The following is a 19,510-nucleotide window of genomic DNA, read 5'->3' on the forward strand; positions in this document are numbered from 1 at the left end:
ATTGGATGTTTTTCTTGTCGCGTGATCTTTGGAGAGAGGGTATTTTTCGGAACATCCTGGATATTTCAGCCTCTAAAATTCTACACCTTAGTGAATCCTAGTGGATAGGACAGTAAGGACCTCCCACTGTATCGTAGTACATATTTTTGTATTATTGGGGCAGATGTATTAAGCCGTAACAAAAGATAAATGCCAGGGTGATAAATAGAGATAAACATCCAGCCAATCACCTGCTAACTGCCATGTTACAATAAAAAAATGTATAGCATCCCTGGGTCACAGCTAGGTCAATAGTAAAAAGATCACCACCAAAAGTTTGACATGCAAAAGGTCGACCTTGACAAAAGGATGAAGGTCAAAAGGTTGTTTTTCAACTTATTCACAATTTTTTGAACTTTTTCATACTTCAAAATCCACATGGACTCTGATTGGGAATGCTAGAGTGTTCCAAGCACAGCAAGGCAAAATGCCCATACCAAAGAAAAGCATGCAAGGGTATGTCCTACACTAATTGGGGGTTCATGTCAACAGGGGTATAACAAAAAAAACATAAAACCTCATGTCTATCTTTTCATGTGTTTACCCTTTTCATGTCGACCTTTTGGTATTGTCCTATTGTTTCTCAACCTAGACACTGTAGACCTTGCAAACCACACCCATTAAGACTGATAATGAAAAGGATTTTATACCAGACAGCCTAGTCCTACTGATTAATGTATCGTCACTAGCATGGATAGAGCTATCTCAGGCTTTATCCCCTGCCAAAAAAAAAAAAAAAATTGCTGGACAGATTAGACTGGACGGGAGGTCTGGTTGAGGGCTCTAATGGCCTGCGAATGAAAAATAGCTTCTTCCTGCAGGCCATTAGAGCCCTCAACCAGACCTCCTAGTACCGGGACGTTCTTTCTTTCTAGACCTTCCCGACACATTCTCTCTACACTCTTCTTCAGTTCTTCCTGATCACTTCCTCATCAGTTGTATAATAAGCATTTCACTACATATTGTACTATATATGATTTTTTATGTGACAAATAAAAATTGATTTGATTTGAGACTAACCAAATCGGAGTAACGAAGACTTATTGGGAAAATTAGCATGAAATAAAATATTTTGGGGAAAATTATATTTTCAATAAGTGCAAGGGGAAGAAACTTTCCGTTATTAAGCATGGTTTAATTTTCACTGTACCTGGTAAGTAATTTACGGAATAGAGTCAGGATGGGTCAAAAATGATCACATCCACTGAATATTTAAACTGAGGGGTGGCTGCTCAAAATATATAAAGAGCTGGACTTGAATAAGAGAAGTTAAGTTGAGGCCCTAAAAGCACCAGCTCCGACTTGTCAATGTTGATATGTTAGACCAATGTATGGACAAACAAAAAGATTAAAAATGAAAAATACCCTGGCGCTTGATAGAGCCACAATACAACCCATTAATGTAGCAATTTATGAAACTCCTGCAGCATTTTATAGGTGAATGCTTAGTCCCCACTTAGCAAGGACAAAAATAAACAGAAATATAAAAACTGGGCAGGATGAAATGTATAACAGTATTTTTTAATATACAATATAAGTCACTGCGCAGTGATATAAATTAACACACAAACATATGATTAAAAGTCTCTAGATTCTAGCAACACCCAAGTTGTGTGGCTTTTATAACATATCAAATATTTCCATTCTGTGTGGCTAGATTTTCAGTAGTAGAGAAAGCAAGTTTGTTAGTACAGAATATTATTATATGTTTGACCAGACCTAAAAAGGTTCCTCTTTCAAGTTCCGCTTGATAGTGTCCCAGCTGCTGGTGCTAATACTTTAACCCCTTCCTGACACAGCCAGTTTTTGCCTTCCTGACAGAGCCCTTTTTTTCAAATCTGACATGTACCACTTAAGTGGGGATAACTTTTTTTTGCTTTTACTTATCCCAGTGATTTTGAGATTGTTTTCTCGTGACACATTGTACTTCAAATTAGTGGTAAATTTGGGTCGATACAGTCTGTGTTTTTTTGTGAAAAATACCAAAATGTCGTAAAAAATGGAAAATTTAGCAAATTGCAAAATGTTAAATTTTCTGCTTGTGAGACAAATAATCATACCACTCAAAATAGTTAATAACTAACATAGACCATATGTCTACTTTATGTTTCCATCATTATTTCAACTTCCTTTTAATTTTTTTGGACACTAGGAGGCTTAAAATATGAATAGCAAATTCTCAAATTTTCAAGAAAATTTCAAACACTGATTTTTTTAGGGACCAGTTCAGTTCTGATGTGACTTTGAGGGACTTGTATGTGAGACACCCCCATAAATGATGCCATTTCAAAAACTGCACCCCTCACAGTATTCAAAACAGCATTTTGGAAGTTTGTTAACCCTTTAGGTGTTTCACAGGAATTAAAACAAAGTGTAGGTGAAATTTCAAAAAAATTTTTTGCAGATTTGCAAATTTAATACATTTTTCTAAGGAACACAGTAGATTTTACTAGAGAAATGTGACTAAAAATTGATTCCCCCAATTATTTTGTTTTCATAAATATCCTATATGTGGCCCTAGTGTGCACGTTGACCAAACCACAGGCTTCATAATAGAAGGAGCACCTACTTGATTTTGGAGCCTCCTTTTTATGAGATTATTTTTTAGGCACCATGTAGGTTTCTAGGCACCATAAGATGCTAAAAGTTAGGAACCCCCCCACAAGTGACCCCATTTTGCAAACTACACCCCTCAGGGAATTCATCTAGGGGTATAATGTACATTTCAAACCCCCAGGGGTTTCACCAATTGTGGTACAACTGGGCAGTGAAAATGAAAAATTAAATTTTTTACACAAAAATGCAGTTCTGGCTCAAAATTTTTCATTTTTTAACAAGGAATGAAGGAGACAAAGCACCGCAAAATCTGTGCCCCAATTTCTCCCGAGTACGGCAATGCCTCACATGTGACCAAAAAATACCATTTGGGTGCATGGCAGGACTCAGAAGGGAAGGAGTGATTTTTGTATTTTGCAGCTCAGATTCTGGTGGAATTTTGGTGGGTGCTATGTCGCATTAGCAAGACCCCCAAAGCACCAATACAGTGGAAGCCCCCCACAAGTGACCCCATTTTGCAAACTACACCCCTCAGGGAATTCATCTAGGGGTATAGTGTACATTTCAAACCCCCAGGGGTTTCACCAATTTTGATACAACTGGGCTGTGCAAATGAAAAATTACATTTTTTTACACAAAAATGCAGTTCTGGCTCAAAATTTTTCATTTTCACAAGGAATGAAGGAGACAAAGCACCCCAAAATCTGTGCCCCAATTTCTCCCGAGTACGGCAATGCCTCACATGTGACCAAAAAATACCATTTGGGTGCATGGCAGGACTCAGAAGGGAAGGAGTGATTTTTGTATTTTGCAGCTCAGATTCTGGTGGAATTTTGGTGGGTGCTATGTCGCATTAGCAAGACCCCCAAAGCACCAATACAGTGGAAGCCCCCCACAAGTGACCCCATTTTGCAAACTACACCCCTCAGGGAATTCATCTAGGGGTATAGTGTACATTTCAAACCTCCCGGGGTTTCACCAATTGTGGTACAACTGGGCAGTGAAAATGAAAAATTAAATTTTTTACACAAAAATGCAGTTCTGGCTCAAAATTTTTCATTTTCACAAGGAATGAAGGAGACAAAGCACCCCAAAATCTGTGCCCCAATTTCTCCCGAGTACGGCAATGCCTCACATGTGACCAAAAAATACCATTTGGGTGCATGGCAGGACTCAGAAGGGAAGGAGTGATTTTTGTATTTTGCAGCTCAGATTCTGGTGGAATTTTGGTGGGTGCTATGTCGCATTAGCAAGACCCCCAAAGCACCAATACAGTGGAAGCCCCCCACAAGTGACCCCATTTTGCAAACTAAACCCCTCAGGGAATTCATCTAGGGGTATAGTGTACATTTCAAACCCCCAGGGGTTTCACCAATTTTGATACAACTGGGCTGTGCAAATGAAAAATTACATTTTTTTACACAAAAATGCAGTTCTGGCTCAAAATTTTTCATTTTCACAAGGAATGAAGGAGACAAAGCACCCCAAAATCTGTGCCCCAATTTCTCCCGAGTACGGCAATGCCTCACATGTGACCAAAAAATACCATTTGGGTGCATGGCAGGACTCAGAAGGGAAGGAGTGATTTTTGTATTTTGCAGCTCAGATTCTGGTGGAATTTTGGTGGGTGCTATGTCGCATTAGCAAGACCCCCAAAGCACCAATACAGTGGAAGCCCCCCACAAGTGACCCCATTTTGCAAACTACACCCCTCTGGGAATTCATCTAGGGGTATAATGTACATTTCAAACCCCCAGGGGTTTCACCAATTGTGGTACAACTGGGCAGTGAAAATGAAAAATTAAATTTTTTACACAAAAATGCAGTTCTGGCTCAAAATTTTTCATTTTCACAAGAATTGAAGGAGACAAAGCACCCCAAAATCTGTGCCCCAATTTCTCCCGAGTACGGCAATGCCTCACATGTGACCAAAAAATACCATTTGGGTGCATGGCAGGACTCAGAAGGGAAGGAGTGATTTTTGTATTTTGCAGCTCAGATTCTGGTGGAATTTTGGTGGGTGCTATGTCGCATTAGCAAGACCCCCAAAGCACCAATACAGTGGAAGCCCCCCACAAGTGACCCCATTTTGCAAACTACACCCCTCAGGGAATTCATCTAGGGGTATAGTGTACTTTTCAAACCCCCAGGGGTTTCACCAATTTTGATACAACTGGGCTGTGCAAATGAAAAATTACATTTTTTTACACAAAAATGCAGTTCTGGCTCAAAATTTTTCATTTTCACAAGGAATGAAGGAGACAAAGCACCCCAAAATCTGTGCCCCAATTTCTCCCGAGTACGGCAATGCCTCACATGTGACCAAAAAATACCATTTGGGTGCATGGCAGGACTCAGAAGGGAAGGAGTGATTTTTGTATTTTGCAGCTCAGATTCTGGTGGAATTTTGGTGGGTGCTATGTCGCATTAGCAAGACCCCCAAAGCACTAATACAGTGGAAGCCCCCCACAAGTGACCCCATTTTGCAAACTACACCCCTCAGGGAATTCATCTAGGGGTATAATGTACATTTCAAACCCCCAGGGGTTTCACCAATTGTGGTACAACTGGGCAGTGAAAATGAAAAATTAAATTTTTTACACAAAAATGCAGTTCTGGCTCAAAATTTTTCATTTTCACAAGGAATGAAGGAGACAAAGCACCCCAAAATCTGTGCCCCAATTTCTCCCGAGTACGGCAATGCTTCATGTGTGACCAAAAAATGGCAGGACTCAGAAGGGAAGGAGTGATATTTGGATTTTGCAGCACAGATTCTGGTGGAATGTTGGTGGGTGCTATGTCGCATTAGCGAACCCCCAAAGCACCAATACAGTGGAACCCCCGACAAGTGACCCCATTTTGCAAACTACACCCCTCAGGGAATTCATCTAGGGGTATAGTGTACATTTCAAACCCCCAGGGGTTTCACCAATTTTGATACAACTGGGCTTTGCAAATGAAAAATTACATTTTTTTACACAAAAATGCAGTTCTGGCTCAAAATTTTTCATTTTCATAAGGTATGAAGGAGAAAAAGCACCCCAAAATCTGTGCCCCAATTTCTCCCGAGTACGGCAATGCTTCATGTGTGACCAAAAAATGGCAGGACTCAGAAGGGAAGGAGTGATATTTGGATTTTGCAGCACAGATTCTGGTGGAATTTTGGTGGGTGCTATGTCGCATTAGCAAGACCCCCAAAGCACCAATACAGTGGAACCCCCCACAAGTGACCCCATTTTGCAAACTACACCCCTCAGGGAATTCATCTAGGGGTATAGTGTACATTTCAAACCCCCAGGGGTTTCACCAATTTTGATACAACTGGGCTGTGCAAATGAAAAATTACATTTTTTTACACAAAAATGCAGTTCTGGCTCAAAATTTTTCATTTTCATAAGGTATGAAGGAGAAAAAGCACCCCAAAATCTGTGCCCCAATTTCTCCCGAGTACGGCAATGCCTCACATGTGACCAAAAAATACCAGTTGGGTAAATGTCCCCCTCTGGCTGGTAGAACGGAATAGCACGTAAGCGTTATACAGTGCCATCTGGATGATATACACGGCCAGCTTCTTGTACCAGATTTTTGTTTTCCGCAGGGCACTGTACGGCTTCAGTACCTGATCTGAAAGATCCACTCCGCCCATGTACTTATTGTAATCCAGGATACAATTAGGTTTGGAGGTGTGGGTACTGGTACCTCGTACAGGGACGGAGGTGGTACTGTCTCTGTGAATTGTTGTCAGTATAAGGACATCCCTCTTGTCCTTATATTTGACCAACAACATATTTTCGGTGGATTGTGCCCTGCTTTCACCCCTTCTCATTACTTGGGCAATGTGCGTTTTTGGGAGGCCTCTTTGGTTCTTGCGCACAGTACCGCAAGCTGCTGTACCTCTTGAACCAAGGGCCTTAAACAGGGGGATGCTAGTGTAAAAGTTATCCACATAGAGGTGATAACCTTTATCCAGGAAGGGGTGCACTAAATCCCAGACAATTTTTCCACTAACACCTACGAGGGAGGGGGGGCATTCTGGCGGTTCAATTCTTGAATCCTTCCCTTCATATACCATAAACCTGTAAGTGTACCCTGAGGTGCTTTCACACAGCTTATACATTTTTATGCTATACCTTGCCCTCTTACTGGGAAGGTACTGGCGGAATTTAACCCTTCCTTTAAAATGTATAAGGGACTCGTCTATGCAAATGAATTTATCTGGGATGTACATCTCTGGAAATTTGGCACTGAAATGATCAATGACCGGCCTGACTTTGAATAGCCGGTCAAAGGTGCGATCATCTCTGGGTGGGCACTGTGCATTATCGTTGTAATGCAAAAATTTAAGGATTAACTCAAAACGAGTCCGGGTCATGGCCATACGGTAAAGTGGGGTGCTGTACAGAACATCTGTACTCCAATATTGCCTAATTTCTGGCTTTTTTACTATGCCCATATGAAACACCAGACCCCAAAACGTCATCATCTCTACTGCATCTACAGGGGTCCACCTAGCAAATGATGACGTGGGGTTTTGAGCATATAAATTAGTTTGGTCCACCATTAAATTTATAAAATCATCAGAGAAAAATAATTTGAAAAAGTCAATTTCTCTGAGACCTGTGGAATTAAATTGGATTCCTGGGATGGCCAAAAACTCAGGAACCTGGGGCTCAAAATTGTCTGGTGGTGGGGTCCATACGAGATCAATTATTGGGGGGGGGGGTCTCAGCTGCTCTACGGGGGCGTCTTTGAGGGGGTCCCTCATCACTTGAGGAGGAAGTGGAGCTTAAGATGAATCCTTCAAATTCCCCGCTTGCCTCACTGGCTGTGTCAGAGTCAGAGGCAAGCATGGCATATGCCTCCTCCGCTGAATACATTCTTCTGGATGACTGGGATGACATTTGGGATGACATTTGGGATGCCATTTTTATTTTTGTGTTTCTGGTAGTGAAATGTTTCAACACGTGTATAGTGTAGGGGGGGTACAAACGTTATTTCAACACGGGGGGTATGTAGTGTGTAGTGTGTATGTAGTGCAGAAAAAAAAAATACTTTATACAGGAATTTGATCCCAATAAAAAAAAAAAAATTGAAGGGGTTAAAAAAAAAAAAAGGTCCTGCGCCAAAAATTGAGCACAGATGTTGGTCAGTAACGTCCGTCACTGAACAGCGCTCAAAGGCAACAGGAATTTGATCAAAAAAAAAAAAAATAGATCAACCCTGTGCCGAAAAAGCTGATCAGTGATGTACATCACTGATCAGCGCACAGTGGCCACAGGACACCCACAAAATCACAGTGTGTGTAAAAAAAAAAATTAAAAAAAGACCCCACAGCACCCTCAAAAAAAAAAAAAGGTGATCAGTGATGCGACACTGATTACCAGTGAGGGGCAGCAGGTGCACAACCTTTGGTGCAACTGACAGTGCAACTGGCAGCAACTGACAGGTATATATAAAAAAAAAAAACCTGCACCCCCAAAAAGTTGCTGATCAGCACAGATATACTGATCAGCACAAAAGGGGGGGTAGCAGACACAAAATATAGCACTCTCTATCACTCTCTGTCACTATCTCTCTCTATCTCTCTATCTCTCACTATCTATCACTCTATGACACTGCAGCAGCAGCACTGACAGTTATATATATAAAAAAAAAAAACCTGCACCCCCAAAAAGGGGGGATAGCAGACACAAAATATAGCACTCTCTATCACTCTCTGTCACTATCTCTCTCTATCTCTCTATCTCTCACTATCTATCACTATCTATCACTCTATGACACTGCAGCAGCAGCACTGACAGTTATATATATATAAAAAAAACCTGCACCCCCAAAAAGGGGGGGTAGCAGACACAAAATATAGCACTCTCTATCACTATCTCTCTCTATCTCTCACTATCTATCACTATCTATCACTCTATGACACTGCAGCAGCAGCACTGACAGTTATATATATAAAAAAAAACCTGCACCCCCAAAAAGGGGGGGTAGCAGACACAAAATATAGCACACTCTGTCACTATCTCTCTCTATCTCTCTCTATCTCTCTCTATCTCTCTATCTATAACTCTATCACACTGCAGCAGCAGCAGGAAGTCACAAGAAGTCAGATCCAGGAAGCATCCAGCACGCTACAAGCAGTGATCAGGTGATCAGGTGATCAGGTAAGTATTTTGCAAGGATCAGGTCAGTATATCTCGGCAGATAGGTACGGTGACCGCACTGCACGCAATTCCAGACCGGAATGGCGTCTGCAGTGCAGTCACCGTTAGTTTAAATCACCCTCCATGGCTGTGATTGGTCCGTCGGTCCGGCAAACCAATCACGGCCTTTGGGGGCGGGTGGGGTGAGGTGGGGTGACACCAGTGTCACCCTTACACCCTGTGGTGATTGGTGCTGTACTTTACAGCACCAATCACCACCGATCCCTGTGTCACCGGCGAACGTTATTCGCCGGTACACAGAAAACGCTGTAATTGGCTGTTCACATTTGAACAGCCAATCACAGCGATCGCCGACGGGGGGGAGCAGACATGTTTAAACTGTCACCGCGTCTATAGACGCGGTGACAGTTAAATGGCATGACGTACATTTATGCCATGTGTCGGGAAGTACATCCCGGCCATGACGTAAATGTACGTCAAATGTCGGGAAGGGGTTAATATGCAGCTATATCCGGAAACTGAATGGCTGTTTTAGCTTCTGGATACCTTAGCAATAAGGCACAAATCGTTATGGTATTCCAAGGTGGAGGGCAATGTTGTATGATGCGTTTCTCCACCTCTTTGCAGTATCAGTGGCTTCTTTAGATAGTGATCCGCTGATATATAGCTGCATATTAAAGGATTAGCAGCTGGAACACTATAAATTTGAAAAAAATCTGAATTGATCTGAAAATCACTTTTATTCTATCAGCCAGAGATTTTGATAACAATTTGTAATTAAAGTTAAATAAAGATTTTGGTCTCTAAGAGCATTGTGGTGATAGGTCTCTTCCAGGCTTGGGAAAAACTTTCAAAATTGCTGAGTTCAAATACAGTGGGAGCATTTTGGATAAGATTATGTGTTAAAAACAGATATAGCTATACGATTTTTGTAATTCTCCACTCAGACCATCCAGGCCTCGAGATTTAGCAGGTTTAAGATGTTTGAAAGTTTGGTTACTTCCAACAGCCTGTTGTATCCCAATTGCACACTGAGTGAGAAAATAACTACATATTAATCAGATAATACAGAGATCTTGGTTGCATATATCTGCAGATATAGGGCTAAGCCCCCAGGCTGTACGTCAAGGCCTCTCTGTCACTGGGGGTCCCTAATACTGGGTATGGGTCTGGTGTGTGGGCCCCCAACATGCCGACACAGGCTGAGTACTCCAGGGCAGCACACAAATGAAAATTAGTAAGGGTTAATAAGAAGCACAAAGTGCTATGTAGGGAAGTGAAGGTGTGATTAAAAAATACAACAAAAGTGTTACTTCCAACAGCGTAATATAATCTGTCAAAGAACTGGCCAAATCGGGGGTCACTGATGAATAAGACAGAGTTTCCCAATCTACAGGGGATATGGGGTTGTCAGGGTTGGGGAAAGGAAGAGGAGACTACAAATATAGAAAAACATCTTCCACTATTTGAGAGTTCAACGTTGTAAAGGATCCATCATATTTTTTTAAGAGGATGGATGAAGAGGATGTTATCACATATATGAAATCAGTAATCTTTATCATCTTTTATCAAATTTATGAAATCAGTAATTCATAGAGAAGAGATCTGGATCTCCTATAGATTATATTTATATCTCCTAGAGATTAAAATATACTCAATCCTTAATAAAGTATTCTGAGCTACCGAGAGACATGAATATTCCTTAACTGTGGGATGTAAAACTCTACAAATATTTATTAACTGGTTTCTGTCACAGCCTGGCCATGGCAATTACACGTTCAGACCATGTGGCGGTGGTCCCCGGCTTCCTCCGTTCGGTTTGGGGTGTCTTCAGCAGCAGACCAGTGCAGTGTTTTACAGGATTCAGTTACCATTTTGTCTGCAGATGCTGCCATCTTCCCGAAGTCACCCTATGCATATCAGTTGTCCTCCAGCACATCAGAGGGAACCGGGTGGTGATACAATGCTATATTAACTATGCAAATTTAATGAATGTATTTAACTATTTGTGAATTTTGTTTATGAATAAAACTTATTTTCGTCCTGCAAGATTTTGTCCCCCGTTTGCTGTCAATTTGGTTATGCCAGCCACAAGGTCAGATTCACAAAACAAACCATATCTGATAGTGTCTCACCCAGTTAAGGGAGTGAGGATTGGGGGGCAACAATGAACAGGGATCTTGGCAGAACAAACCCGATTTTAGAAGCAGTAGAGCCAGTCGTGACCATAGATTGAATATCCCCCTAAGAATTATAAGGGTATCTGTGTAACTATTGAGATCAGCAATAATAAAAAAAAAATACTTTGGAATATTTGTTGGCATATATATTACATAAGAAAAAGGGGCACCTAAATATGGATAGCTGAACTATCACAAAGTGGCTCGAAGGATGAAACAGAACTTAATACACCTCATACTATAGGAAATGTTTTATTAAAATCACTACTCCCCTAGCCTTCAAAGTACAAGCTGTAAAAGGCCATCCAAGCGTTTAAAGTTTAATGACCTCTGATGGGACATGGTGGGTCTCCAGCAAGCAGGTGGTTTCAATCTTTTGGTTATTCAAATAAGAGAGATATTAGCTCCTTTGGGGAGCCAAGTTTACACCTGCACACTAATATTTTTAAGGTACCTAGGAAGGTTTTATATCCCCAGAATATATCTTTTGTTATTTGTGGGGGTGCTGTTTCCAACAGTCAGAGGTTATTATAGAATATACAAAAAGAGGAACGGGACTGTTTTCGGGAACGCACAAGAAGAGGTTTCTTTAAAATTTAACTTTTAATGTTCAATATTCTAAGACTCCCTTATACATTTTTTTATGGGAGGTAACAGTGAAATGTATAAGAATTAAAAAATAAACATATAGACGTACATACACAGATTGTGTATCAAGGTGATAATAAAGAAAGAAAATTGTGTATTAAAATATTAATGTCACTCTGAAAAATGTCTAATTTATTCAGCATAGATTTTTGTCGGTAATGGAGGGTTTACCAGCCCTGGATTATATCTTTATTATTATATAATGAATCCGGGCTAGTAGTTTCCACATGAGATACTATGGAGTTTGTTACACAGCCCTGATATTCTGTTATTATGCCCACCCATCAGGGGCAGAATATCCAGTACTTAGTGGGACATGTGTCAGTGTTCAATTGGTCCAATTAAAATTGTGTTTCAGACCACACCATATACTGTGCATGAGGCAAGCATATGGCTTAACTGTCACCTATCAAATATTCTTGTTCCTGTGTGTATCACACCATCTGGTACTTATTTAGTATCTGGGCGTCCGATTTTGTGATTGTATGCCTTACCTTAAGGCATACAATCAGATGCGATGCGATTCAATGCGATTTTGCATAGGATTCAATGTTAAGAAGGTCCTGTTCATTTCCCCACTATCCAAGTGGGCATAGAGTTGATTTTATATAGCGTGGTGAGCGGACGCATATTTCTTAAAAAGTATTCCGTGTCCCCTCGCGGGGCTCGCCACGCTTCGGGCTCGGTGGCTCGCTACGCTCGCCACAGGTTTATATCCAACTCCATGCCCACTTGGATAGTGGGGAAAGGAAAAGGACCCCTTTTCCCATTGAATTCTATGTTAAAATGGACTCAGACCATTTTAACATTGAATCCTATGGAAAAATCTTGACCATCGCATCGCATACGATTTGGTCGCATGCAATGCGATGCGATCCGATCCGATTTCTAAATCGGACGCCCAGATACTACATAAGTACCCACCATCTATAGTATATTCCTGTTTGTCTCACACTTCATAAAATATACATAGGGGCTTTGCTGTCTATTGGGTATTCCTGATGTTATTGTAGCAGGAAGACCCAAAACACTTAAATATCACCTGCCAAATATTTTATGCTAGGTGGCAAAAAAGGTTTTTCAACTCCTATAGATCTCCTAACATGAACAGCATCTCATATCCAACATAACATAACTCCTATTTGTGAGTATTTGCTGCCTTCTGCTGGAAAAAAAAATCAATTTTTCACTTTGGAAATTTTATGCTATTTTTCTCCTATGCCGACACACAATCAACATTTAGCTGACAGACATTTCAGTTGACATTTAACTGACACGTGTTTCACTGGTTACCCAGCTTTCTCAAGGCCTGTGTAAGTGACATTAATATTTTAATACACAATTTTCTTTCTTTATTATCACCTTGATACACAATCTGTGTATGTACGTCTATATGTTTATTTTTTAATTCTTATAAATTTCACTGTTACCTCCCATAAAAAATGTATAAGGGAGTCTTAGAATATTGAACATTAAAAGTTAAATTTTAAAGAAACCTCTTCTTGTGCGTTCCCGAAAACAGTCCCTTTCCTCTTTTTGTATATTCTGGTTATTCAAATAAGCAAGGCTTTTGCTAGAGATCGAAGGCCCCAACATTGCAGGTTCCTAATTTAATATACACCATGTTTAAAAATAGGTCAAAAATTCAAGAGTACAATGAAGCCTAGAGGAGAGAAGGGAACACACAAAATGGGTAGTGGCAAACAGGGAAATGACATCTGGGAGGGACATAAGGTATAAATGAGAGCAGAACATAGTTGTGGAACACCACACAAATGTCTTGGCGGTAGACTTCAAGGTAAAATGAGAAAACAGGATTAGCATAAAGCTATAGATATGCAATTGACTAAAAATGTGACCCAAACAGCCCCCCAGCTAAATGAGACTGAAAAAAGTGAAAAAAAAAATAAGAAAAATTATATTTATGTACAGAGATATATGTTTACAATTATAAATGTACATGTATATTAATAATAGCGATAATATGTGCCCTCAACACAAACCCCATCCCGCTCTTTTACTTTTGGTTTTGTGTGTGGTAAGATAACAGAATAGCCCACCATAGATATAACAGGAATAAGAAACAATTAAGAATTTGCTGCGTTATATAAGAAACTGTAAATAAACAATAAATACATTAATGAATGAGGCAGATGTGACTGATATCTAAATAGAAGCAGTGGTATAAATACACAAAAAATATAAATAATGAAGGTCCCATTACTTCAGCTGCAGGATGAGTTCATCAATTAACAAACAATCTAGTGAGGTCAGAAACAGGAGCTGGAATAAAGCCCCGTACACACGGGGGAGATATATTGCTCAGCAATATATTGCTGAGCAATATATTGCCCAGTGTCTCCTTTGCATCAGCGACCAGAGATGGTCACTGATGAAAAGGAACCTCTGCTGAGGGAGCCGCAGAGGTAATTAGCTGGTCGCAGGAGCAAGCTCCTGCGACCAGCGATTACAATGGGGCAGAAAACGGGAGCGAGCACCCGGCGATTTATCGCTGGTGCGCACTCCAATCACTGGCAATATGGTCGTCTGCGACCATATTCCCAGCGATAATAGCCCCTATCGTCCCCGTGTGTACACAGCATAACAATGAACTAGACCAAAGGTGGTTTAGTAGTAGAGTGTCAAGGGTTGGAATAGTCAACATTCCTGAAAGAGGACTCCACTGGCAAGTATGCAGAAGTATCTACCATTATAGCAATGTCCTTGTATGAATAAACATCAAATTGTGCAAAGGTGCTGGGTGGAGTATAGCAATTTCGCAACCATCCTTACCATGCTGAGTGCAAATAGGGGAGAATGCTTTTCTGACCCTGGCCAGCTCCACTGAGTAGTCCTGAAAAATAATCAGTTTATGGCAGTGGTTCCCAAACTGTGTGCCGTGGCACCCTGGGGTGTCTCAGGACACTTGCAGGGGTGCATTGGGTTGGTGGTCAAGGACCAATTCAAATTATTTATCATAAATTTAATAGATAAAAACAGTAATTGAGGCTGTCAATCATAAAATATTGGACAAACAGAAGTGAAGCCTGCCCATCACCACATAACAGATCCTAATAGTGACATATAGGGCAGTATTCAATGAGAATTTTGACGATGTGCAGCGAATCCTGTTTAGGATTCGCTGCACATTCGCCACTGCCCGCCGCGTTCCGGAGCCTCGCCGGCTCCAGTATTCAACGAGTCAGGGGCTCACTGCCCCTGACCGGCGAATTTTAACTCCTGCGGCGATGCCATAGGGAGCCTGAGGACGGCGGCAGGCAGGGAGATAGAAGTCTCCCTGCCTGCCCCAGAACGTTTGTGGGGGGGAGGTGGGCTCCCCGGGAGCCAGGCAGCACAGGCTGCCCCCCGGGATAGCCAACAGGGGACCGGGTATTCACTACACCCGATCGTGCATATGTAATGATCGGGTGCAGTGAATATATGAATATCTAATGAGCAGCTCGGCTCCTGGCCCCCTGCTGGCTGCTGTGTAAAAAATATATATATATATATATATTTTTTTTTTTATTAAATATATATTCATGTGCTTACAGCCCATGAATAAAAATAGCATGCCCCTCCTCAGAATAAAATTCCAGTTTTTTTGACACAAAATGTAAACAACAAAACACTTTATTTTAAAAGTTCACATTCCACTTCACCATAAAAAGATAGCAATTGCTACTTGGTGAATCATGACGACAAAAACCTTGAAATGTATTCGCCATCTGGTCATTGAATAGGGTGATTCACCGTTTTAGTAAAAAAATCGCCGTACAGCACGAAAATAGCACAAAATTGCCATAAAACATGATGAATCAGCCTCATTGAACACTGCCCATAGACTCATTTTACTTAATATTTTTAAAAATATATTTTGAATAAGAAACTCTTGGCCATGGGACGCCGTGAAAAAAATCCTGATATCTAAGGGCGCCGTAAATCAAAAAATGTTGTGAATTACTGGCTTAAAGATTTCCCAGGTGATGGTTTTAATATTTCTGGAGGCAGAATGGAACGACCCTATGAACCCATTCAATGATTTTGATTCATAAAACATGAGTCAGATCTGGACCTTTAACATTAACACATTCAGGTAATCCCACAAGGTGAATATTACGCCGACATTACCTATTTTGAGCCAGAGGTGGCCATTAAAGGGCCAGTTATTCAAGTGGTGAGTGGAAACGTATGATGGCACCTCTTACTCCATTTATATCAATCAGACAACACATGTTTATATCCAAATATTTGTATTACAGGTTGAGTATCCCGTATCCAAAATGCTCGGGACCAGGAGAATTTTGGATAACGGATTATTCCGTATTTCGGAATATTTTAATATTTCAATGATGTATTTTGAAGTATCTTGCATTTATGCTGTATAAACACATAATATACACACAAATATATTTTATTACCACATAAAATACACACAAACATATTTTAATTGTTCAAAAAACAAGGTTTCAAAACGTGAAACAAAATGTGTGTACTATCTCAGCACTGAATTTGAATGCCAAGCAATCATTGTCTTGCACATATATAGTGCCAGTTACATATCATGTCCCCAGTGATGCTGTTACATATGTCCCCAGTGAGTTTTTAGCAAAAAAAAATTTTTTTTTCACTTTCTGGAATGTCCGTATTTCGGAATAATTCGGATAACGGATATTCGGATAAGGGATACTCGACCTGTATTTTTATTTCAAATCCAATTTATAAATTCCAATTTCTAATTTTATAATTTTGTTTTAAAACAATGTAAATACCGTTTGTATGCTGAAATGACATCTTTATTTTTCAAGCTGTAAATTACGGGGTTCAATAAGGGGACAACAGCTGTGTTAAACAAGGAGGAAAGCTTATTGGAGCCCAAAGAGATAAGGGCGGTTGGACGAAAATACTGGAAAGACAGAGTGGCATAAAGAAGGGTAACGACCGTGAGATGTGAGGAACATGTGTAGAAGGCCTTACGTCTTCCTGTATCTGATTGGATCCTCAGTATGGTGCCAATTATAAAAATGTATGAAATAAAGGTCAGCAATAATGGGGTAAAAGTATTAATTAAAACCCCTTCAATAATTATGTAAAGTTGAATAGCTGTGGTGTCATTGCAAGAAAGTTTAATTATCGGCAGAAGGTCACAAAAGTAATGATTGATTTCCATTGACATGTAGCACGTATAAGATAATACATCCAAAAGACATGGCAGGAGATCCATAAATCCCAAAACCCAACAGACACATGCCATAAGAGAGCACAACTTATAGTTCATAACCGCATGGTAACGCAAAGGGTTGCAGATGGCTACATAGCGATCATAGCTCATAGCTGTCAGAATTAATAGCTCATCACAAGTGAATGATAAAAAACAAAAACCTTGTGTAAAGCAGCTAAAAAATGAAATGGTTTTATCTCCTGATATAAATGAAATAAGAACTTTATGGAGACTTATTGTGGAACAACAGATATCCAGGATAGACAAATTATTCAGAAAAAAGTACATGGGCGTGTGGAGACGGGGATCCAGGCAGACCAGTAGTAGAATGGTCATGTTAAATGCAAGAGTGGTGAGATAAATCAGTAGGACAAGAAGGAAGATTGGAACCTGCAACTCTGGGGCATCTGAAATACCTTTAATAATAAAATATGTCATCTTGGTTTTGTTGACTTGATCCATTTGAATTTCTCTGGAATGCTTGAAAATAAGGTAAAATTGTTTCTGTATCACAGCTACAGTGTAATTGATATTCATAGCTGCAATGATGGAATTTAATATATTCTGTGTAAACTATTTAACATGTTGGTTATTTTATGGTGGAATTCTATGAAATTTCCATGTATTAGTGCAGAAACTTATTTTGTATATCCATATAGCACATTTTCTAGACAATATAAAAATTTTTTTTCAAAAGTTTACTGTGATCTCCAATGGTCCATAGCAGCAGGTTTCTATTGTACGTTAGGATGGAGATTCTCCAATAGAGTAGACAAAATGTCCATACTCAGCGGCCATTTTTGCCCATGAACGATGTATGAAAATCGCTGGCCTGGGGGAAAGGGGGTGAACCATTTTCCACAATACAAAACTCTGGAAAGTGGTTCACTCATCCTGTAACACCATGCGACAGATATTAGCTGCCGGTGATGATGCGGGAGTGTGCATCAGCGCTCACCACTCATCACCTGCCCATACACACTAGGTGAACTCAAAGTAGCCCAAAATGGGAAAAGTGAGCTACTCAAAAATCGCCTAGTGTGTATGGTCCTATAGAGGGACTGAGAGATGTAAAGTCTTTGCTTATAGGCGTTATAGATGGTGTAGTGGTTAGCATTACTGCCTCACAATATTGAGGTCTTTGCTTTCAAATCCCGCCCTGGCCCTAACTGCATGGAGTTTTAATATTCTCCATTTACTTGTGAAAGGTTAATCTGGTTTCCTTCCACACTCCAAAACAGTATACTGATAGGCTGCATGTCTCCTAATAACTATTATCCCGTGTGCACATGGTCGGACTAGATGGGCCAAGTAGTTCTTATCGTCTGTCAAAGTCTACTCTATGTTTCAACGTTACTAAGAAGGAAAGAGCTTTATGGTATGATTGATTCAAATACGGGCACAATCAGTGAGGTCTCAGCAGCTGAAATGACTGCAATCTTAACTTTTTGATGTGAAAGAAGCATAGTAGTCTTTAGAAAAGGGGGCAAGAAATAAAAAAAGCAGAGGTAGAATGTCACAATGACCGTCATTTTAGCTTAATGAATCATATAGAAGCACAATCCTTTAGGGGATTAGGACTTTCAATTTTAATGTATCTTACATACACTTCTAAGTGAATTTGAAGAGGCATATAGTATATAATTTTAATAAAATTGGGCGTTGAACTAAGTTGATGCATTTATCAGATAGGATCTTTATGAATAAAGGGTTTGAATAATAAATCATTCTCAGATGTTTGATAGATGGTCTTGGTGAATAAATACAATCTGGAGCAGCCTTAATTAACTTTCCATCATTTCCTTCCAACCGAGAACAAATATCTATTAATGAAATAAAACCAAACAAATAAAATGTCATTGTATATGTGTATCTTCCCCCCATACATGCACTGTCCTCTCAATGTATGAAGAAGAATTACAGTATTGTCTGAGGCAGTTGGGGAAGTCCCTTAGTTTCCCTGTTTGTTACGGTCATATAATTTCCTATTTCCTTTCTGTCACTGACCCCTTCCTCAATTGACTCAATCAGTGGATGTGCACGGTGATATTTTGTGGTTGTGAACTGGCCAATCACAACATTCTTTCACTTGCCCTATAGCTATATACACACTATAAATGTATTTGTCCAATTTGCTCATCATCATTTTTGGAAGCTTCGCATATGCAAGATCAGTGTGGTGTGTCAGGATATTGGTAAGGTGTGTATGAAACAAAGAAAAAAAGAGGGATCGCAGAGTGCTGGAAATGCTTAATGTTTCTGCTGCTGTCTAGGGGGGATACTCAACCCCTCTTGAAAAAAGACAATTTATAAACACAGTAGACGGCGCTAAGAGACACTATAGACACATATTTTTTGTAAAAATCAAAGTACAAATTTATTAATACAGTTAACACAATAATTGATCAATTTTAAAAATAGAGACACCGGCCGGTGCAATTTATATAGTATAAAACCTAATAGTGCTCATATAGCAATTAATGCAAACTCAAAACATCTTCTATCCTTAGTGTTGCTATATATTTTTTGCACAAAGAAATATGCAATACTCAATTTTTTATGCTGTATCCAGAAAAAAGCATATATACTTGGCAGGCTTTTTAGAAAGAGTTAGGCATGCATGGGGTTAATTAACAGCAAGATTGTGGTCAGTCACTGTATTGTGCTGTGCCCAGCAATAATATGCAGCACATATATTTTGC

The 19,510-nt window shown here is 39.9% G+C and overlaps 1 protein-coding gene across 1 annotated transcript; it reads right to left on the reverse strand.

Moving 5' to 3' along the window:
- Positions 1-16,328: 16,328 nt before the first annotated feature.
- LOC146036939 (olfactory receptor 8D1-like) lies at positions 16,329-17,270 on the reverse strand. Its single transcript, XM_083160773.1, has one exon. The coding sequence runs from the start codon at positions 17,268-17,270 to the stop codon at positions 16,329-16,331; it is 942 nt and encodes a 313-aa protein (XP_083016899.1).
- Positions 17,271-19,510: the final 2,240 nt, after the last annotated feature.

This window comes from Crinia signifera, chromosome 9, assembly GCF_055691185.1.
Source record: "Crinia signifera chromosome 9, ASM5569118v1, whole genome shotgun sequence".
NCBI classification, from domain to species: Eukaryota; Metazoa; Chordata; class Amphibia; order Anura; family Myobatrachidae; genus Crinia; species Crinia signifera.

What these genes read in the sequence shown, in the direction of transcription:
- LOC146036939 (XM_083160773.1), bottom strand. Translation starts at nt 17,270, where the DNA reads ATGGATCAAGTCAACAAAACCAAGATGACATATTTTATTATTAAAGGT.